This window comes from Amphiprion ocellaris, chromosome 13 (genome assembly GCF_022539595.1).
Source record: "Amphiprion ocellaris isolate individual 3 ecotype Okinawa chromosome 13, ASM2253959v1, whole genome shotgun sequence".
NCBI classification, from domain to species: Eukaryota; Metazoa; Chordata; class Actinopteri; family Pomacentridae; genus Amphiprion; species Amphiprion ocellaris.
Window position 1 is genome coordinate 1,441,355 of NC_072778.1, and position 22,937 is coordinate 1,464,291.

At 40.9% G+C, this 22,937-nt stretch overlaps 1 protein-coding gene across 3 annotated transcripts; it reads right to left on the reverse strand.

The window, feature by feature from the left end:
* Positions 1–2,435: 2,435 nt before the first annotated feature.
* On the reverse strand, positions 2,436–22,141 carry mmp17b (matrix metallopeptidase 17b). Of its 3 annotated transcripts, none has more exons than XM_055016707.1 (12): positions 21,991–22,141; positions 14,196–14,379; positions 13,960–14,092; positions 13,741–13,876; positions 13,555–13,663; positions 12,820–12,997; positions 10,650–10,826; positions 8,401–8,485; positions 8,086–8,159; positions 7,851–8,000; positions 5,227–5,475; positions 2,436–4,856 (listed from the first exon to the last, which is right to left on the reverse strand). In XM_055016707.1, the coding sequence occupies exons 2-12, from the start codon at positions 14,316–14,318 to the stop codon at positions 4,495–4,497; spliced, it is 1,776 nt and encodes a 591-aa protein (XP_054872682.1). In that variant the 5' UTR covers positions 14,319–14,379; positions 21,991–22,141; the 3' UTR covers positions 2,436–4,494. The 3 variants fall into 3 exon arrangements, with proteins under 3 accessions (XP_054872682.1, XP_023133621.1, XP_035807584.1); XM_023277853.3 differs by lacking the exon at positions 21,991–22,141 and adding an exon at positions 17,837–18,151; XM_035951691.2 differs by lacking the exons at positions 5,227–5,475; positions 21,991–22,141 and adding an exon at positions 17,837–18,163.
* Between the last annotated feature and the right edge of the window lie 796 nt (positions 22,142–22,937).

Here is a 22,937-nt window from a genome sequence, read left to right on the forward strand (position 1 = left end):
AAGTTGCATCTTTTTCAACAGACAAATGTAAGGCATATGAACATCTCCCAGTAAGGCCCAAAAACATGAGAAACAGCTCCTACCATAGTCAAAAATGAGTTAAGACGCTGAAAATCTGGATGATAGAAGTTGGAATGTTTTGTCATGTAATCTTACCAGACAGAGAGCTGCATAGCAAGAGAAAAGCTAAAGAAATCTGTAAGATGAACAAGTTTAGAGTGGAATTACATCCTAGCAGACTACAGCTTCATTATCATTATGAAGATAAATTTGAAATCTTGAAGAAGTGGAGGAACCGATCTCACAAGTCTCTGAACAAAAACACACACTTGGTTCTTTCTTGGCCCTCATCATAATGAACTATCTTCTGAAAGTGTAGGACTTTAATGGGCTGAAGTGTTTCACAGATGATCCTGAAGCTCTTTAACTCTGCTGAATGGTTTAGGCTTAGTTCAGGTCCTTTGTTCACAGATCTGATGTTCACCTCCATGAAGGCATCAGTGAGCTCCACCTGAAGATACCAGAGTTCAGAAGAAACTCACTCCAACTCTTTTCTGAACCTTGGTTTCTTCTGAAGGGTAACAAGCGTCTAATAGACGAACTTAACTCCTATTTTTAGCTGTTTCTCTTGTCTCTGTTTAAAACAATCATCCTCTGAGGAGTGCTGTTTCTATTAACCTGAACTGAGGAATAAGCAAACTAAACTCTTCCAGGCCACAGACAGGTAGAAATAAACAGGTGAATGTTCACTTTAGGATATTTTAATAGCATTAAAAACACCAGCAGTAAAGTCTGTCGTGGTTTATTTAAATGTACTAAATCTAATGTGGATTTATGTGAGTTGTTGAAATGACAGTTGGCTGTTTAATGTGGAATCTCTACCAGAAATAAGCCATTTTTTACTGAATCATTTCCTCTGTTTGCGCTTCTCATGGTGATGAAAAGTAAAACTGTCAGTCAATGTGAAAAGTGAGAAGTTTTTATTTCTCAGCTCTGAAATGCTGACTAATCCGAAGTGGCCTGAAACAGTCGATGCTGAGATAAGCAGCTGGTCTTATCGCCTCACTCGTGGTTTTCCATCTGTTTGTTCAAGAAACGAAAACTTCCACAGTACAGTGAATGCTTCTGTTCATGAGAATGAGCAGAGGAACTTTCTAAGATCTTTAATGACAAACTGAACAGAAGAGGATTGATTATTGGCAGCGAGTCCAACCAGAGAGCAGAGGTTCCACTGAGTCCATGTTGGTTTGACTTTAGTCTTATCTGGAGCTGTTGAAGCTGAGATGAAGGATCAGAGTTTATCTCACTGCTGCTGTTTCCACGAGTGTAATGGAGAAACCCCAGTGATGGCAGTAAATCACGTCGATGATGTGAAACACGAGGATTCCCGGCTGGGGGAGTTCCAGTGTAGGAGGCCACAGCGTCAATCACTGTTCCTCAACATCTCACCAGCTTCAATGGAAGGAGTTGATGTCAGATTCATATTTAGACCCTCAAGATCCCAGAAATACATCTGACTGCTGCAAGGCCCATAACTCACTGTTTTCTGATCCAGAATTCACTGGTTTCTGATCCAGAACTCACTGGTTTCTGATCCAGAACTCACTGGTTTCTGTTCCAGAACTCACTGGTGTCTGATCCCAGAATAGAGGTTCTGCTTTCCTTAACAGTCCATTCACACTGATGTTAGTCATAAACAGGTTTAATTGATGGACAACATGGTCTAGGTCAACATCACTGAGAGAACAGGAAAGGGGGAAGTTTAAAAAGTCTTAAATGTGTGAAAAGGTTCACCTTTCAGGGCTTTAATATTTGAACAGGTAGACGGAGCAGAAAGGTAAACCCTCCAGACTTTCCGTGGTTAGTTGTAGAACTCAGATTTAATCAGCTCAAAGTCAGTTCAGCTCCATGAATAAACCTTCAGTAACACCTAAACAGAAATGATGCTGAACCTGTTCTAAACTCTACAGAATTTAATGAGACAGAAGTGAAGCCTTTAGACAGGAAGCTGAAGGTCGTCAATCAGAATGAAACATAAGAGACTCGACTGTAAATATTCAAGATTGATTCATGAAATCCAAAAGCAGAAATCAATCCAAGCACAGATCCAGGAAGGACAGGATCAGTCTTCATGGTATAGATCCGTCCAGGAGTCTTTAGATCATCTTTATTTTACTGACTGCTGATTTCTAGAACCAACTAACTCTAAAGGTTCTTTAACACTAGGCTGAATGCTTAACCTGTTCTGTGTTTTATGTTTCATATCTTTAATTGGCATTACTTTATAGAAATCTGTCTTCATTTTGATGTGAATGAGTCTTATTTGTAAATTCCTGTAAAAAGACATTTGACTATGATTTAATATAAAGAGGTCTATTTGCTGGACATTTAATATCATCACTGAAATGACTTTATTATGGATGGACATCTAATGATTAGACTTCAGCACAAACAGATTATTTTAATGAAACAGCACAATGTAAACACAGCTAAGTGGACGAAACTATTTCTACCAAGAACTTTACAAAGACTCAGAATCATACAGCATGTATGAAGTCTACAAAACCGCACATTTAGACCGCTCCATTTAAACTATTCAATGAAAAGCATGTTATATTCCATATATTATATGTTTTTAGTCCACATCGCTGTCGACACTCATAGTCTGAATAGATCATAAAGTCTGAGCAGCAGAACACAAACCAACACATCATCTACTTCTACAACGAGATATTCAGAGACCCTCTGTTCTAACAGAATACCTTTTTGGATTCATAACATTTACGGTAAAATCACTCAGAACGTTCTCACTGACTGGCTGAAGTAAATCACATTAGTCTGCTGGGAGTTTATGAAGTTTTATCACTATTCAAAAAAAACAACTCAGAATGTTCCCGTCCAGCCAGGTTTGCTAATATGAGATGTTTATTTAAGTACATAATGAAAAAACGTGACCTTCTGTCAGTCATTTAAACATATGAGTGTAATCAGCTGGGTTCCTTTAGATAAATAACGTGGCTGACAGGATTCCAATGCTTTGTTTTATTCCAGTATTAAATCACTCTAAAAGTCTGAATATGTACAGAATCTACAGGTTTGCTGCTGTGGTCGACTTTTCATCACTAACGCTTATTTTAGGTTGCATTTTTTAGACATAAACTTGTAGAGCTCCTTTAAATAATTCTGAAGACATTTTAGAGCCTGGTTTAGTGTCTTTGGTCAGATTAGGATCCAGCCCAACTTCCTGCTTACAGAACCGTCCTCAGATGGTTTCAACACTAACGTCAGGGTCACTGTTGGCCTGAATGTTAGCAGAACGTTCTCCATCATATTTAGGAACAACTTTAATATTCTCTGATGTTGTTCTTATGTTTGGGGTAAAAGAACTGAAACGGTTCCTCCACTGTGGCCGTGGAGAGGAAAAATAAAAGATCCCCCGAGGCTCTTCTTCTACTCAGTGTCTGGATGAAGAGCGTCTTCATCAAACAATATCTAAATTTTTCCTCTGATTTTATTCGGGAAGCTTAGGCCAAAGACTTGAACTCTGAAATATCGGCAGAACTTTGGGAGGAGGCACTGTCTCTGGTCCAGTGTTGCTCTATTAGCCCCCGTGTCGTCCTGCGGGTCAAAATTGACCTGTTTTAAAGTTTGAAAATGTGGAAAAAAAATATATTTTCACAGTGAAACTTCCGATGTCCACATTTTCAACATTTTTGGGAAATTTTTGAACATTTTTTGGTGGAGGAAAGGAATGTTAAAAATGTTTCTTAGGAACATTCACAGAAAAATCAACCAAAATCCAGCTAATTTCACTGGATTTTGGTTGATTTTTATGTGAATGTTCTTAAAGAAAATATTAGAAGTTGTACTGATATATATGGAATCACTTTAGATATTTTTAAGATTTTTTTGGGAGATTTTTATTCATTTTTAAAAAAATATTTACAATTTTTATTTTTTATTTTATTTTTATGTCTTGCCAAATTTGGGGAATTTTTTTTTTTTTTTTTAAATAAAACTTTTAAGGGAAACTTTGAAGGAATTATTGGAATTTTCTTCCTGAAGATTTTGCAAATTTTTATAAATTTGGGGAATTTTTTCTGCTGAATTTTTGGATTTTTTTCAGACAAGGGAATGATTTTTTTGGTGCCCGTAAATGAAGATAACAGGAGGGTTAATTACTGCAACTTTTTCTGTATGTCTATTTATGTAAATTTCCAATTGTCTGGCAGCCTCCTCCTTCCATAGATATTTCCCTGCTGCCCGTCTTTATGTAAAGCTTCATGTTCTGACTGCAGCTCTTAACACACTTCTCAGCTCACACTCGAAAAGTTCTTTTAGATTATTAGAAATTAGATTATTTCTGTAAACTGCCAGTGTGTGAATGCAGGACTCTGAACATTTGCATTTTCTTCAATCTTTTTGTCCTCCTCTAGAAGTTTTCTTCATGTTATTGTTTACTGTTTTAATTCCTCGGATGTGAAAACCTACCTGTCAATAAAAAGGTTCAGATGAACAGGTGAGAGTGCTGATGAAGCTGGTCCATGTAATGAGCAGGGCGGCGGTCATGCGTGTGCTTCTGGATGCTGCTCTCTGACATGTGCATTGTGTCCAGACGTGTTTATGTCGGTCCTTCCTCCTTCCTCCTGCCTCCTCCTCCTCCGTCCATCCGTCCCTGAGCTCCTGGCGTCCAACAGGTGGAGACAGAGACAAGGAGAAGTCGTCCACGCCAGGCGAGGATGAGGCGGTGCAGTCGAGCCAGTCTGCAGCAGAGGATCGTGGGTATCCGTCCAGCGGAGAGGATCCTGGAAACATGAACTTCCAGTAGGAGTCTCCTCTGAAGAGATAGACGGAGCCTGGAGAGGAGGGAGAGAAGTCTTTATTCACCTTAAATCATCAGAATGATTGCACTCTGGAGGATTTTTAACTTTTTCCCTTTAATACAGATGCTACAGTCTTCAGCAGGAGATATTTATGCTAAAACCCTGAACCCTTGTTTGTCTTTAATGCTTTGAGTCTGATGAAGAGAAAGTAAACAGAAGAAACACCAACATGCTGGATAGTCTCTCCATACCACCATAAAACGGCAAGAAGAAGAAGTTCACAGACCTGAAGAAGCACTGAAGCTGTTCTGGGAGAACACAGAGACACTTCCTGTTGGTTTTTCCTTTAATCTGTCACCCACCTAACATGACACACGAGCAGAAACACAGTTCAGATCCTCACCATCAGCGTCTGTGGTGATGCCGTTGACGCCTTCCCTCAGCAGTCCGGTCCAGGTGTCTTCTTGTGTTTCTTCAGCCTCTATTTTCCCCCACACAGGACCCTCCTCCGGGTCCCAGACCAGACCAAACCTCCCTGTTCCTGCTCCTGCCTCTTCATCTCCAGCCAGGTCCAGCCCCATCCTGAGAGCAGACAGGGGCTGAGGGTAGCCATCCTGCAGGGTCAGGTCCCTGAACAGCCAGAACCGGGAACCTGCAGCATTCATCCACAGTAAACACCTTTAGGTTTGCTTCAGAAAATGTTCATAAACTTGATAATCATGATTCTTCCACCAGAGTTAGTTATGGAGTTCCTCGGCCAAGAGCAAATACAAACAGCGCATTGAGGAACACTTTGACAAGAACAACACTGGGAACATGTGGCAGGGGGTCAAGAGACTCACCGGCTATAAGGATGGTCCGAAAATGTCAGACTCTACAGACAGCAGACTACCAGACACTCAGAACCAGTTCTTTGCTCGTTTTGACCAACCCAATGGACAGGCCTCCACCTTCACTGCTCCTCCAGAGGGACGACCCTCCATCCAGCTGCAGCAGCATCAGGTCAGATCCGCCCTGAGCAGAGCCAACACCAGGAAAGCATCTGGTCCAGACGGTGTCACAGGAAGAGTGCTCAAGTCATGTGCTAAACAGCTGGCAGAGGTTTTCACCACCATCTTTAACCTCTCGCTGCTCCAGTCTACAGTCCCCACCTGCCTTCAGACAGCCACCATCGTCCCTGTGCCCCAGAAGAACCCAGTGAGCTGAACGACTATCATCCTGTTGCTCTAACCCCCATCAGAACCAAATGCTTTAAAAGACTCATATCTTCCCATATTAAGGCTGCTATTCCTGCTGACCTCCATCCACATCAGTCTGCATACAGGACCAACAGGTCAACGGAAGACGCCATCATCACATCTCTCCACACAGCCCTCACACACCTGGATGGAGTAACAGCTGTGAGGATGCTGTTTGTAGACTTCAGCTTCAACACAGTTCTTCCTCATAAACTGGTTATGAAGCTGAGCAACCTTGGGCTTGGCAGCTCACTGTGCTCCTGGATATTGGACTTCCTCAGCAACAGACCTCAGAACGTCAGGATCAGAGACCACATCTCCTCCACTCTCATCCTGAACACCGGTACTCCTCAGGGGGGGTGTCCTCAGCCCCCTGTTATACTCTCTGCTCTCCTGTTCACTCTAGCAACTCCATCGTCAAGTTTGCTGATGACACCACCATCATAGGACTGATTAGAGACAACGATGAATCAGCCTGCAGGGAGGAGGTGAAGCATCTGCAGCGATGGTGTCACCACAACAACCTGAACACTGGAAAGACCAAGGAGATGGTCTTGGACTTTAGAAGATCAAAGCGAACTGAGCACTCCGCCCTCTACATGGATGGAGACGAGGTAGAGAGGGTGGAGAGCTTCAGGTTCCTCAGGGTCCACATCTCTGCGGACTTCACATAGTCCACCCACACCTCACACCAGGTGGGGAAGGCCCAACAGAGACTGTACTTCCTCAGGAAGCTGCGTCAGGCTCATCTCCCCCAAAAGCTGCTCATAAACTTCTATCGCTCCACCACTGAGAGCCTCCTGACCTACTGCTGTACAGGTGGTTCACCTGCGGCCCTGCAGAGGACAGGAAGGACCTGCAACGGGTGGTGAGAGCAGCAGAGCGGGTGACTGGGACCAGACTACCTCCCCTCAGAGACGTTTACACCAGCATACTTCAGAGGAAAGCCAGGGGAATCACCAGAGAACCCCCAGGACACTCTCTGTTCTCCCCTCAGGTAGACGTTACAGGACACTTAGAGTCAAAACCAACAGACTCAAAAAACAGCTTTTATCCCCAGACTGTCAGATGTCTGCTCCCTCCCCGCTGAATGACAATACCACATATCACAAGTGCAATATTTATATCAGTGCAATACATATTTCATGTGCAATAATCAAGTGTAGAGCAGGTCTCTAACCACGAACTGTTTCCGTATATTGCTCTTATGTTGTATATATTTTAAGGTTTGCTCTTATGCTGTATATATTTTAGTGTGTTATACAGTCTATTTTCAATGCTGCTATTCAGAGAGTACCAAACCGATTTTCATTGTTTTCTGTAACAGTGACAATAAAGATCTATTCTATTTTATTCTATAAACGTCTGCTCTTATGCAGATGACACTCAGTTATACTCAACACATGTCTGAAGGACATAAAGGCCTGGATGACCTGGAACTCTCTGCATTTAAATCAAGACAAACTGAGGTTCTTGTATTTAGCCCTAAACACCTCAGAAACACTCCATCTAACCAGATAGTTCCTCTAGATGGCGCTGCCTCCAGTTCTACTGTAAAGAACCTTGGAGTTATCTTTGATCAGGATCTGTCCTTCAACATATAAACCAGTCTGTAGGACAGCTTTCTTCCATCCAATAGTGTAAAAATCAGGAACATCTGGTCTCAGAGTGATGCTGAGGAACTAGTCCATGCATTTAGAAAATCTAGGCTGGACTACTGTAGTTTTTATGTCTTTTGTGATTCTGTTAACATTCAGTCATGAATCAACTCATTCATGACTGTATTTACCACTGATGAAGATGATGGCATGATCTGACTGTCTCTCCAGCACAGCGTGGAGGCGAGGCAGGTCTGGAGGTAAACCCCTCCACAGCCTCCTGACCGAAGCTCCCCAGTCCGACACCAGACCTCCAGCGCTGACTCTCCACATGGTCAGGCCTGCAGGGGTTAAAAGAGGAGTGAGTCTGACGGGTTATATCACTTCAAACTCTTTCAAATGTCCACTTTCTAATTAGTCACACACCCCTGAAGAAGAAAGTCTCTCCTCTGATCTTTGCCACAGCATCAAAGATGGTATTACAGCGATCTGTCGAGGTTCTGCAGGGAGAAGATTCGACCTGTTAGACCTGATAGAAGAAGACTGAAGATGACAACTAGAGGCTGACTAATGGGGCTAAAACAAACCTTTAGAGCTCAGGGCTTCAACTTGATCTAAAACTAGACTAAATTAGCATCATGCATATCTTCAACCTGGAAATGTTTCACGGCTGTTCAAAGCATCGATGAAAACTCTTCAAACTACTCAGTTCTATTTGGCTCCCAGCAGGAAGTCTCGTACCCATGTCTGTGATGATGGTGGCTTCTGTGGCGAGGATCTGAGGCGAGTCGAGGAGCATCAGTCGCCAGAAGCTGGTTCCTTTTACCTAAATCAGACCTCAGATCAGTTTAAAGCAGCTTCACACAGTAATAATTAGTCGATTCGATTATCAGACTTTTAAAACCTTCAGCAGTTTAAATCAGTACACTTCACTTTTACTTCTCCATCATTTCTCCAGTATTTCAAAAGATCCACAAACGTCAGTTAGAAAAAGAATTTATGATGCAGAAATTTCCAAATTGAAAAGTATCTTCATGTATGTTCTGTCAGGACGTGGTCGGGGCTCGATTTACTGCACTAATGCAGCGCTGCAGAAGGCATCAGCCTGCGGTTCTGCTGAGGTTCATGGATGTCCAGGTTGTGGTTCTGCCTAGGGTCATGGATGTCCAGGTTGTGGTTCTGCTGAGGTTCATGGATGTCCAGGTTGTGGTTCTGCTGAGGTTCATGTATGTCCAGGTTGTGGTTCTGCTGAGGGCCATGGATGTCCAGGTTGTGGTTCAGCTGAAGGTCATGGATGTCCAGGTTGTGGTTCTGCTGAGGGTCATGAATGTCCAGGTTGTGGTTCTGCTAAAGTTCATAGATGTCGAGGTTGCTTTGATAGCTGCCTTCAGATCTTCTTGACTGTCAGCTCTGGTTTGTCAAGTTCTTCTCTTGACAATCAGATTAGAGTAAATCTGGACCTCCAAAAAGCTCTTCAGCAGATGGAAGCATGTAGTCTGCTGGTAGCTGCGTTGACTTTGAACTTGATGATACAGCGTGGACCAACACCAGCAGATGACAAATCATCACTGACTGAAACTTCACTCTGGACTTCAACCAACTTTGATTCTGTGGATCTTCACTCTTCCTCCAGACTCCAGGACCCTGATTTCCAAAAGAAATGCAGAACTTTGGAGCACGTAGCAGTGGTCCAGTCTTCCTGTGCTCATGAGCTGCAAGCCGGTATCATCAAAGATAGAATGCTGTTCCAATCCATTTAGTCTGTCCAAGAGACCTACAAGTACACAGTACCAGCGACAGTAAGACTCATCCGCTGGGCTCCTTAAACGTCCTTAAACGACCATCCAATGGCAGCATTTTTCATGACACTAACAAACTTCACAGCAACCAGTCTGATGGTTGTTGACCAAAGTGGCTCTACTTCAGCCTCCACTGAGAGGAAACAGAGGATCCTCCTCTAGAAAGCAGTAACCAAACCGCCCTGACGGACTTCCAGAACTGAGCGGCTGCAGCTGAAGGCAGAAGATTAAATTCCTACATCTAAATGAAACACAATGAAAGGATGGAATAGAAGTCTGCATCATAACGCACATGAACAGAAGTTTGCTGTCTTGAATTTCCCTCAGGATTAATAAAGTATCATCTATCTATAGTCTATCTATCTATCTATCTATAGTCTATCTACCTATAGTCTATCTACCTATCTATCTATAGTCTATCTATCTATCTATAGTCTATCTATAGTCTATCTATCTATAATCTATCTATCTATCTATAGTCGATCTATCTATAGTCTATCTACCGATAGTCTATCTACCTATAGTCTATCTTAGTCTATCTATAGTCTATCTACCTATAGTCTATCTACCTATAGATCTATCTATCTATCTACCTATAGTCTATCTACCTATAGATCTATCTATCTATCTATAGTCTATCTATCTACCTATAATCTATCTACCTATAGTCTATCTACCTATCGATCTATCTATCTATCTATCTATAGTCTATCTACCTATAATCTATCTACCTATAGTTCTATCTATCTATCTATCTATCTATCTATCTATCTATCTATCTATCTATCTATCTATCTATCTATCTATAGTCTATCTATCTATAGTCTATCTACCTATAGTCTATCTACCTATAGTCTATCTACCTATAGTCTATCTACCTATAGTCTATCTATCTATGTATCTTGCCTGGAATCATGCAAAGAGGAAAGAGTTAAAGTTAGGAGTTCTGCCTGAACAATGCAGTCACACATTCATCAGAGAGTTTCCTTCTTTTCCTCTGAGTCTTCACAACATGAGGCTTTGAGCTTCTGAGCTGAAAGTGGAGATAAAACTGCTTCCTGCCTCAGTGGACCAGCAGCTGTCCCGATTCACCCGTCAGCTCTGAGGCCTTTAAAGCCTTTTTCCTTGTAATGCTGCAGTCTGATGAATGCTTCCTCACACACTAAACCTTATGAAGGTCTGTTTTCTCACCGTACAGCTGGGTGATGTGAACCAGGTCCTGGGGGCCCAGGCGGTAGTGGAGGGGGTCTCCAACCGGACCCTGGTAGTAGGGCCTCATCACTGAGTGGCGGGACGAGGAGTGTGCGAGGCCTAGAGCGTGACCGAACTCATGGACCAGAACCGTGAACAGGTCGGTTCCTTCAGAGGCTGGAGGAAGAGAAGGAAGGAATGAGGAGCTGATTGAAAGCTGCCATGTTCATTAAACATCACTAGATGGCGCCACTGGACAGAAGAACAGACTGAAGAAGGCCATGATGGTTGGGTTCTGCAACAGAACAACAAGAGAAACCAAATTCCAGAAAGTTTAGTTCTCAGCAAATGTTCTGTTGTTCCCCTGGTTAGTCCTCTGGATGTCTCCATTTGTTTGTATGGAGTTGATAATATGGACTTAGAGCTAAAATCTAAAAGATTAGATCAAACTCCAACTTGTAGGGAGGTTAAGTGACGTTTGACTTCTAGTCATGATGCAAAGGTCCCCTTTGGCATGGAAGTACCTTCGGACCATAGAAATAAATTTATCCTAAAACACAAGTGAACCCTCTTTTTGGCCGTACTTTAGAGGCCCATATCTTTGCTTCTGTTATAGCTATAATGACAAACTTGGTGTCAAAGTGTACATTTTTGGGGTCAAGGAATCAAATAAAATAGGTTCCAAGACTAACAAAAGAATAACATTGTCCTTACCATGACAATTGAAGGTAAAATATGTGATTTATTAAAAAAAAATCATTCCAAAAACAGTCGATTCACAACTCAATAATTTAATAAATAACAACTTATAGTGTTGAATATGTGTATTATGGATGCAGAGAAACTGGTTAGTGAGACACCAAGTTCATAACTACAGTCATGGAAAAAAAATTATTAGACCACCCTTGTTTTAAGCATAAGGATAAGGATAAACTTTATTGATCCCACAGTGGGAAAGGTTCACCGTTACAGCAGCTCCAAAGAAAATGTATAAAAGTATAAAGGCAGTAAAGTTTCGTGTTCATTTTAATGCCTGGTACCACTAAAGGTTTATTACCTGAAGAATACTATGAACATAAAAAAAATGCAGCTGATTCTATCATACTTTATGTCCTATTTGACATGCTTGAGCTTAATTGTCATGGTAAGGGGAAAATGGTTGATTTTTTTTAACTTGAAACCTATTTTATTGGATTCCTTGACCCCAAACATGTACACTTTGACACTAAATTTGTCATTATATTTATAACAGAAGCAAAGATATGGGCTCTATAGTATTTTTGGCGCATTGGCACCTATTGTTGAAAAAATGTGTTTACTTCTAATGCAGTGTGTGATCTCATTTGTGTCTTAGGATAAATTTATTTGTATGACCTTAAGGTACTTTCCTACCAAAGGGGACCTTTGCATCATGACTTGAAGTCAAAAGTCTATTTTTGGCCGTAACCTTCCTACTAAACATCGATTCTGTTTTTCTGCATCTAGAAGCAGCCTTCTTAATGTTTTTGCTTTGTCCAACATGGGGGTATCTGCAGTTTGGACAACGTTAATGAGAGGCTTTGATTAAGGTTAACGAGGCTTTTATTGAGGTTTTTGTTTTAGCAGTAGGCAGCAATGTCCATGAGGGTTTATCCACTGACAACTATGACAGCATTCACTGCACATATAGCTGCTAATCCAGCCGTTATTTTCAACAAGTGCAAAGGACCAAAATGTCAAAAGAAAATCATTGCTGTCACTCCAGGTACATCATGATTTCAGAACTAACCATTTTTCTGTATAACTGAAACAAACTTGGGGCAAACTTTTAAAGGAAAATGCAAATCAGGCCTGTTTCCATTAAATGCTTTGGAGTGAACAAACTGGGCTACGTAGCTTCACCAGTAGGTGGTGCTACAGGCTGCACTACTGAAGGCTGTAAAAATGTGACGTTCTGCATCTTCTTCTTCTTCTCCACATCTGTAAACAGCTGATCAGTCAGTCAGAGCTGTTTCCACCTCCCATGAAACTAACTCCTTAGGTAAAAGTCAAAAAACATCTCAAGACTTGTTTTAATTTTTCCATTTCCATAAATATTTAGTGAAACATAAAAACACAGCCAAAGTGGATCCCATGCCCCATAGCAACACCTTAGCAACACTATGAAGACCTACTGGTGCTGATCCATCACCTGGTTGTCTGAAGGTCCAACCCTCCTCTGCATCCAGATGAACTCCTCCAGCCCGAGCCGGGTCTGAGGGGAAGAACGCATGTCCGACCGCACCGCCAGCCCCGTCAAAGGGATAGCTGTCACCATGGTAACCATGGAGGAAGTCTACCTGCAGGTCAGCGGCCTCTGGACTGCCCACCTGGAGACAGACGGCAGCAGAAGGTGAAGCTACAACAGAATTCAGTAAGTTCTAGGAACCAGGATCCTCAGGTTGGACACAGTTGACCGGTAGGGTTGGGGTTAGGAGAAGACTCAGAGGACAGAGAATTGAAAGAACAGTAGAAACTGGAAACCAACAGAACCACAGTCCTAATGTCATCCATGGTCTATGCACCACTTCTATTCTATGTTCTATACTACTATGCTCCACTTTAAATCTCTGTAGGGTATCTAGGGAGTCTATCTCAGCTGACTAAGGGTGAAGGCAGGGTTCACCTGGACAGGTAACAGTCCATCGCAGGTTATTCCATCTCAAATCATCAGGAACCTTCTGCTCTCTGATTTTCTTTATGGGCAACTAAAAAAGAAAAAATCTCAGAACGTAGATGATACATCACTCTAAAATTTCACAATATCTTTCTAAATATCCATATTTTATATAACAATTACAGCAAATCAGAGAAGAACCATTTGTAAGAAGGTGCTGATTGGAGATGGAGCGACTGGAACGTCATTAATGCAGACACATGAAGGAACCTCATGGAACTCCAGCGGCGTCGGCTCGGCCCAAACTCTTAATGCATAGAAGACGAGGGAGCGAATGGTTTCCCGGGAAAGGTGAGAAGAGGACGGATAGGAATGCAACCTGAGGATGAAACAAAGTTAGACAGAAGCAAACTTGTGTAGTTCTGGATCAGTTCTACATCAGGAATCTCATCCAACCTCCAGTTAATGTTCCTCCGTGTCCACATGGAAAGCATCCTCCTCCTCCTCAGCTTCCTCCCCTCTGGTCTGGATGGTTCCTCCTGGTCAGGTAAGGAGCAACGAGGACTTCTCATCAACGCCATGGTCTCCTCATCTAGACAAATCAAACACAGCAGAAGGAGGAGTCACAAACAGAACGTCAGACTGAATGAGTGAGCTCCCATCTCTAATCCTCACCTACGACTCCAGTGTCTTTGAGTCCTGCAAACTTCTGCATGGCTCTGACGGCGTTAGTGACTGCAGTCCAAGCCTGCAGCTGGCCAGTGGAGGGATCTGAAGGCGGCAGGTAGCCATACTTCATAAGCCAGTCCTGTGGGAGGAGATGGAGTCTCTTTAGCAGGCGTTCAGTGTTGTTTTATTCTAGCTCTGCACCAGATTGAATCCCCTCCCCCATGAACATTCATCTGTTTTACCACCAGTCGGGAGCCGTCGTCTTCGGTTGGTGTTACTGGTGTGATGGAGGACGTTGGGGTGACACCAGCAGCTGCTGGAATCCATCTACTGCTCAGGAAGAGCAGCACAGCCCACATCTTCATCTTTCTACATGCTATTCTGTAAATGATTCTCTTCACTGAAATCTTTCAGCGCCTTCCATCCCTGAAAGGAAGAAGTTTAAAGTCACTAAACACACCACAAAATACTGACAAGATGTCTCGTAAATAAGATGACAAAGATGCTCCTAAATGGACCTCCAGTTCAAACCATTTTAATTTAAATTCACTTTAATTCCCATCTTTCACTGTTTTCATCAAACTAAAATATGGTCATTTGTCCATTGTCCCATTGGAAGTCATTATTATTATTATTTATTTGTTTATGTGTCCTGAGCCACTAAAGGATGAAAAGGATTCTGAGTAAGCATTATAATATTTTTAGTTTAGTTTTGTTTTTTTTCTTATCATAAGAGAAACCATCAGAGAATACACATGTTAAAATACTGGAATTTACACATTTACAACAAATCCAGGTTTTAACAATAGAAAAAATCAAATAAAAGGTATAGACAGGTGCAAAATGTCTGTTTAAAATCCTCCGGGAACCCTCCAGAGCTCTGAGATGTTCCTCCAACAGTTTCTTCTCTGAACGTCCATCAGAACATTTTTCTGCTGGATCCTGGTTGTTCGTGACGTAGCTTCAGATTGGTCAGCTTTCCCTCCATGTGTTGGTCATAAACTATGCCCGTTTCAAAATAAAAGTACATTCTCTTCACAAGATGATTGAAAGCTTAAGAACATCATTTAGTGGAGACGGGGTGCTTTTATGCCAAATGATCCAGTTACATCAGCACATTTCTTTAGAAACTAAAACTTTTTAGTTTTAGTTTCTAAAACTAAAACTAATCATTTCAGCATTATTTGAATGATCCTAAACATCGTTTGAACGACTGCGATCAGCTAAGGAAATCTGGGAGCCTCTGGCGAGATCACAGGGTGCTTTGGAGTGATCATGGCAACCTCTGTGGAGTCCATGGAGATCATGGAGACCTCTGGGGAGATCATGGAGATCATGGAGCCTTCTGGGGAGATCATGGAGACCTCAGGGAGATCATGGAGATCATGGAGACCTCTGTGGAGTCCATGGAGATCATGGAGACCTCTGTGGAGTCCATGGAGATCATGGAGACCTCTGGGGAGATCATGGAGATCATGGAGACTTCTGGGGAGATCATGGAGACCTCTGTGGAGTCCATGGAGATCATGGAAACCTCAGGGAGATCATGGAGACCTCTGTGGAGTCCATGGAGATCATGGAAACCTCAGGGAGGTCATGGAGACCTCTGTGAACTCCATGGAGATCATGGAGACCTCTGTGGAGTCCATGGAGATCATGAGGACCTCTGCGGAGATCACGGGGACCTCTGGGGAGGTCATGGAGATCATGGAGACCCCTGGGGAGATCATGGGAGCCTCTGGGGAGGTCATAGAGATCATGGGGACCTCTGGGGAAAACATGGAGACCTCTGGGGAGATCATGGAGATCATGAGGACCTCTGGGGAGATCACGGGGACCTCTGGGGAGGTCATGGAGATCATGGAGACCCCTGGGGAGATGATGGGGACCTCTGGGGAGGTCATGGAGATCATGGGGACCATCTGGGAAGATCATGGAGATCATGAGGACCTCTGGGGAGATGATGGGGACCTCTGGGGAGATCATGAGGACCCCTGGGGAGATGATGGGGACCTCTGGGGAGGTCATGGAGATCATGAGGACCCCTGGGGAGATGATGGGGACCTCTGGGGAGATCATGGAGATCATGAGGACCCCTGAGGAGATCATAGGGACCTCTGGGGAGGTCATGGAGATCATGAGGACCTCTGGGGAGATCATGAAGACCATGCCTATGACTGAAACCATCATCAGTGTTTTAATCCATCACACAGTGGAAGTACTCGAGCATGGATGTGAGAAAATACTCTTGGTTAATCCAGTTTTATCTTCACATTATCTGAGGATTGACTGTGTTTTGATTGAAATAAGTCCAAGGAGAAGGTTTTGAACCAAACACATAATGACTTACACTCTTGGGACCCTGAAAATGTGTTCATCGGTATCTGGATCACCTCTGATTCACCCAAAGGAACACTGAGGAGGTGTTTCTCAGCAGGTTCTTCTCTAACTACTACAGAAATCTGATGGATCTGCTTTGGCTTTCTGTGCTGAATCAGTCCTGAACATCTGCTCCTTTTCTTTCTCTATGACATCTAAAGTCATGAATGAGTTAAAGCAGGTCAGAGAAGGAAGTTGACGGGAAACGTTTATCCCTTATTCCCACCGGAGACTCAATCTACCAGAAGCAATCAGAAGTTGGGCAGGAATTACCATAAAAGGCTGCTGGGGGCGTCCGCTGTCCGTCAGAAGACGCTTCATTTAATTAAGTTAGAGGTTCACGTTCAGTTAAAGCGTGGGGGCAGAGAGGGAAGTCAGCCTTAAAGTAATGAGATCAAAGAGGCCAAAGAGGAGCAGATTGTCCAAAACCAACAAATATTCTCACCTCACCCATGTAAAAATACATTTTTATAATAAACAAACTCACTGCAACACGAGACATCTAACTTCTGAACATCTTTCAGATCTGAACTGTTTCTGGTCAAACAGAATGTGAATATTATTATTCACAGAATATGTTGTTCTGCTGATGTTTCATTTCTTTCTGCTTGTTTTGGATCATAAAACAAAAAAAAAAAACCCATCAGACTGAGGAACTGCAGAGTTCAGTCAGTCAGAAATACCGATTAATGGCGCTTTAAAATAATTACAGAAAGGGTTTTCATCATCTGAAGTCCTTGTTTTGATGGTTAATTTTACGTTATTCCACTCAGATAGATGCTTTTCTGTTTTTTCTATCAGATTTGAACTGATTAAAAGGTGTTTTTTCAAAGGGGTTACCACAGTAACATACAATATGTCAGAGAATCCTGCTGTGATTACTTTGATGAGTATGATTTGGTGGAAATAGTCTTCCTTCAAGCATCCCATGAAAGTCTTCTAAAAACACAGCTTCCTGATGATGTTCATAGTGATCTTAATGTCCGTCCGTCCTCTCAGAGGATCCTGGTCCAGGTAGAACCAGAACATCCGGAGCTTTAGGTCCATCTGCCGCCTCAGTTAAAGCAGTGAAGAACTTTAGCTCCTCCACAAACATCAGAGACTTGGGAAGCTTTGCAGAGTTTAAAAGCAGCATCAAGGTTTGACTGAAATCAGAACAGAACTGTCTCCACCCATGAGCTTTACTGGATTTACTGGTTTTATCTGATGGACGTTCAGGTCTGACTGGTTTCATGGATTTATTTCCTACCTGCTCAGGAACAACAGATGCTAGTTAGCTGCTAATTCTGGTGCACTTTTAATTGGGTGTTTTCCCTGCAAAAGTGACCAATAAAAGAAAATCTTATCTGATGTTTGTGTCCATCTCTAGGACTCCAGAACTCTAGGACTAGGACTGTAGGACTAGGACTTGGACTAGGACTCTAACATCTCACATCCAGCACAATCCACAGGAACCTGCTAAACTCTCCAAACTGCAAACAAGTGAAAGTGTTTTCCAGCTTACCGTCCTCTGCTGGACGTCCACCCTCCTCTGGATCCGTTTTTATCTGTGGACAGATGGTCCTTTCTCTGCTGCTTCGTGCCTTAAAGCCTCCACCCTCCACTCCACCCTCGCTCCACCCACTGTCACTCCACCAGGACAAACGTCTGAACAAATGGCCCTATGCTTTCACACAACAACATTGTTTTCTGCCTTTTTTTCCGTGTGTCTGAAAACAAACCAACGTATAAAATAAGAGTTGAAGCTTTTATGAGTCTAAAATTAAAACTATTATTTCTGGTGCAGCAGGAATCTGGATCTGAGGATTAATGACGGCTACAAAGACGCTTTAGAGAGAGAGAGAGAGAGAGAGAGAGAGAGAGAGAGAGAGAGAGTGTGTGTATGTGTGTGTGAACATCTGCGTGTTCGTGTGTATCTTCTCATGATGACATTAACATTTTACACACAATCCTCTTAATGTGGGGATTAAAACAAAGTAAAATGAAGACGAGCAGATTTGCTGCTGTTCTTCATGTTTCCCCTTTTCTTGATTTCTTCTTTGTGTTTAAGTCGTCTGACCTCGTTCTTTCTTTGACCACAGCTGGACGTCCTTCTGTAACCTCAGAGAGAGCTGGAGTGGTTTTCACGATATATTTACGTTGATGTCGCTTTTCATGGGCTGGTTCACATCAATACTAACATTATTTCTGTCTTTGAGAGCTCTCCTTTGAGCCCCACTGGGATCATTAAGCTCCATCTAATCTGTCTGCTGATGGTAGAAACACATGTAGGAAACCAGATTCCTCTCCTGAGTTTCTGAGCAGAGCAGATCTAGTTTCTCTTCAGATCTGTTCAAACTTTCTTCTCAGTTTATTGTTTGACCAACAGTTTGAGGAACGTAAAGCCGACAGTTTATCCTGAAAACTAGAATTAGCTTAAAGCTTGTTTGATCTCAAATATCTGTAAACTGCTGCATATGGACAAATAAATAATAATGAACACCTGAAGACACATTGCTGCTCTAATAGTTTTAATATTTCTGATTTTACAAGTTGCTGTCTTGTTTCCCCAGTTTTAGTATTTAGTTTTATCCTGTCTTCATGTATCACACATAAAGGGTTAAAACACCCGATACAAGAAAAACTGATTTATCATCATAAACAGCAGCACACAATCACTTTTACTTGCAGGACTTCACATTGATTTTCTGACTTACATGCTTTTACTAAAGCAGGATTTGACTGAAAGACTTTTACTTCCAATGGAATATTTTAACAGTCTGGTATTAGTACTTTTACTTCCGTAAAGGAGTACTTCCCCCACCACTCATTACCTCCAACTTTTGGATGCGTTATGAAAATAACTGTCCTGCTGTTTCACCTATCTATCTATCTATCTATCTATCTATCTATCTATCTATCTATCTATCTATCTATCTATCTATCTATCTATCTATCTATCTATCTATCTATCTATCTATTTATCTGTCTTTCTATTTATCTAACTATCTATCTATCTATAGTCTGTATATCTATCTATCTATCTATCTATCTATCTATCTATAGTCTGTATATCTATCTATCTATCTATCTATCTATCTATCAATAGTCTATATATCTATAGTCTCTCTATCTATAGTTTATCTATCTATCTATAGTCTGTCTATCTATCTATCTATCTATAGTCTATCTATCTATAGTCTATCTACCTATCTATAGTCTATCTATAATCTATCTATCTATAGTCTACCTATCTATCTATCTATCTATCTATCTATCTATCTATCTATCTATCTATCTATCTATCTATCTATAGTCTATCTATCTATAGTCTATCTACCTATCTATAGTCTATCTATAATCTATCTATCTATAGTCTACCTATCTATCTATAGTCTATTTATCTATCTATCTATCTATCTATCTATCTATCTATAGTCTGTATATCTATCTATCTATCTATCTATAGTCTATCTATCTATAGTCTATCTATCCATCTATCTATCTATCTATCTATAATCTATCTATCTATCTAGTCTATCTATCCATCTATCTATCTATCTATCTATAATCTATCTATCGATCTATAGTCTATCTATCTATCTATCTATCTATCTATCTATCTATAGTCTGTATATCTATCTATCTATCTATCTATAGTCTATCTATCTATAGTCTATCTATCCATCTATCTATCTATCTATCTATCTATCCATCTATCCATCTATCTATCTATCTATAGTCTATCTGTCTATCTGTAATCTATCTATCTATCTATAGTCTATCTATCTATCTATCTATCTATCTATCTATCTATAATCTATCTATCTATCTAGTCTATCTATCCATCTATCTATCTATCTATCTATAATCTATCTATCTATCTATAGTCTATCTATCTATCTATCTATCTATAGTCTATCTATAGTCTGTCTATCTATCTATAGTCTATCTATCTATCTATCTATTGTCTGTATCTATCTATCTATCTATCTATCTATCTATCTATCTATCAATAGTCTGTATATCTATCTATCTATAGTCTATCTATCTATCTATCTATAGTCTATCTGTCTATTGATAGTCTACCTATCTACCAATAGTCTATCTATCTATCTATCTATAATCTATCTATCTATCTATAGTCTATCTATCTATCTATCTATCTATCTATCTATCTATCTATAGTCTATCTATAGTCTGTCTATCTATCTATAGTCTATCTATCTATCTATCTATCATCTGTATCTATCTATCTATCTATCTATCTATCTATCTATCTATCTATCTATCTATCTATCTATCTATAGTCTGTATATCTATCTATCTATAGTCTATCTGTCTATTGATAGTCTACCTATCTACCAATAGTCTATCTATCTATCTATCTATCTATCTATCTATCTATCTATCTATCTATCCAACCAACCACAGCTATCACAAAATCCTTCCTACATGGAGACTCAACATTTCTCTGGTCTCCGTGACAACAGGCCACTTCCTGATGAATGCAGTAGGTCAGAGGTCAGGATGTGAATGAAGCTGCGTTTCTGGTCTTTACAAGGTCTTGGATCTAAGTCCTGGATCCAAGTCCTGGATCAGTGTGACTGATGTCAATGACTGTTTCAGCAGATCATCAGTGTCTTTGGGATTGTATCTACTTGCAGACACATTAGCTTGATGCTTACAGCTACACTGTGTAAAAACCACATTGCCAGGCAGCTGGTGGTCCAGATCTGAACCATCAGGCTGCTGGTGGTCCAGATCTGAGCCACATCACAAAGAGAGCAGTGTTGAAGCAACATTACTGATGTGGAAGTCAGAGCTGAGATCATCAGACCTCATGACCAAATCCCATCTTAGCACAGACTCACAATAAAGCACTGAGTGGGAGAATCACTCTGCTGTTGGGTCTATCTTTAGACACAAACAACAATTAAGAGGTTATTTGGTTCACTCAAAGAACTGGAAAAGGAGAAGAACCAAGAACAAGGAAGAAGCTCCGCCACAGAATACAGACCAAAACAGTTCAACCTACTAATGTTTTACATGTTTTACATTCCAGGATGATGTGTTTTAAAGAGAAAACTAAAGACAAAGTGTTTAATTCAATTCCATTTTATTTATATAGCGGCTGATTACAGTTTGGAGTCTCTTGAGATGCTTTATAGAACCCACAAACCTGAACCTTTAACTGGCAAAAGGATAAAATAAAGACAAAATAAAGGACAAAATGGATTTACTTCACCTCCAGAAGGTAGTGTTGTTTTTGGCGGCCTGTTTTGATTTTAGTTTTAGTCTAGTCTTTGTGTCAAGCTGACATTTTAGTTTTTATTAGTTTTAGTCACGTTCATTCTCTTTTTCGTCTAGTCAAGTTTTAGTCGACTAAAAGTCTGAGCATTTTAGTCTTATTTTAGTCAGAATAACCTATGACTATTTTCGTGTAGTTTTAGTCGATGAAAACTGATGACATTTTAGTCTAGTTTTAGTCAATGAAAATTATGTTTTACTCTTTTTAGTAATGCAATTCTATTTAACCCAATCAATATAGTATAATTTCCTTGTATAGTATAGACAAAACCATTTTTTTCTTTTAGTCAAACCCATTTCACAAATTAAACATGTTTATCTTATTATTATATTATTGTTGTTAACTTATAAACTCAAGAATATACTCACTCCAGACATGGAAGATGCTCTTTTTCCCCGTTATTTTGTGGCCGCATTTCTCTTTTTCCACGACGCATTCCGTTTTGTTTTCCACTTGTATGTAAACAAAGTATGTCCATATGTCGCTTCTTCGTTTTCTCGCCAGCTGCCCGAAAGCTGGAGAACAGTGCCCTGCCATGATCCCACCGCAGATGCATCTAAATAATGCCGCGAGTGGAGATTGAGGAAGTGACGTCGCCTGCGTCAGCGCAGTGCGACGTCACAGCCTGGGGAACAGAAATACTGCAAAATAATAAACGCGACTAAACATTTAAATGTTATTTCGTCTCGTCTCGTTTTGGTCAACGAAAATGAAGAGACATTTCAGCAGAGTTTTTATTTTGTAAACCGAATTTCGTCTCGTTTTTATTCGTCAACAATATTGTATTATATATTTTATTATAGTTATCGTCACATAACCACCATTTACGTTTCGTCTCGTCTCGTTTTCGTCAGGTGATAAAGGTTCGTTGACGACGATATTTCGTCATAATTTTCGTTGACGAAAGCAACACTACCAGAAGGACATAATTCATCTCTGTGATACCTACATATATCTAATAGTTACAATAACAGCTGTTTTATTTATCACCCCTTAAATACAGGATCTAGAAACACTCAGAGGGACAAACAGAAGCCAGTCAGACCGAAACAGAAAGAAAACAAGTGAGGAAATAGAGTAAAAATAAATGATTAAAACAGAAAATAATCAGCACTACTGGGTGCAAATAAAACATCAAAAATGATATCATCCATCCATCTATCTAGGTATCCATCCATCCATCCATCCATCTATCTGGATATCCATCCATCCATCCATCTATCTAGGTATCCATCCATCCATCCATCCATCTATCTAGATATCCATCCATCCATCTAGGTATTCATCCATCATCTCGATATCATCCATCCATCCA

What these genes read in the sequence shown, in the direction of transcription:
- mmp17b (XM_055016707.1), bottom strand. Translation starts at nt 14,318, where the DNA reads ATGAAGATGTGGGCTGTGCTGCTCTTCCTGAGCAGTAGATGGATTCCA. An exon ending in TCACATCACCCAGCTGTACG is followed by an intron (nt 8,486 to 10,649) that starts GTGAGAAAACAG and finishes GGTCTGATTTAG; the next exon opens with GTAAAAGGAACCAGCTTCTG. An exon ending in TGCCATCATCTTCATCAGTG is followed by an intron (nt 5,476 to 7,850) that starts GTAAATACAGTC and finishes TGAATGCTGCAG; the next exon opens with GTTCCCGGTTCTGGCTGTTC.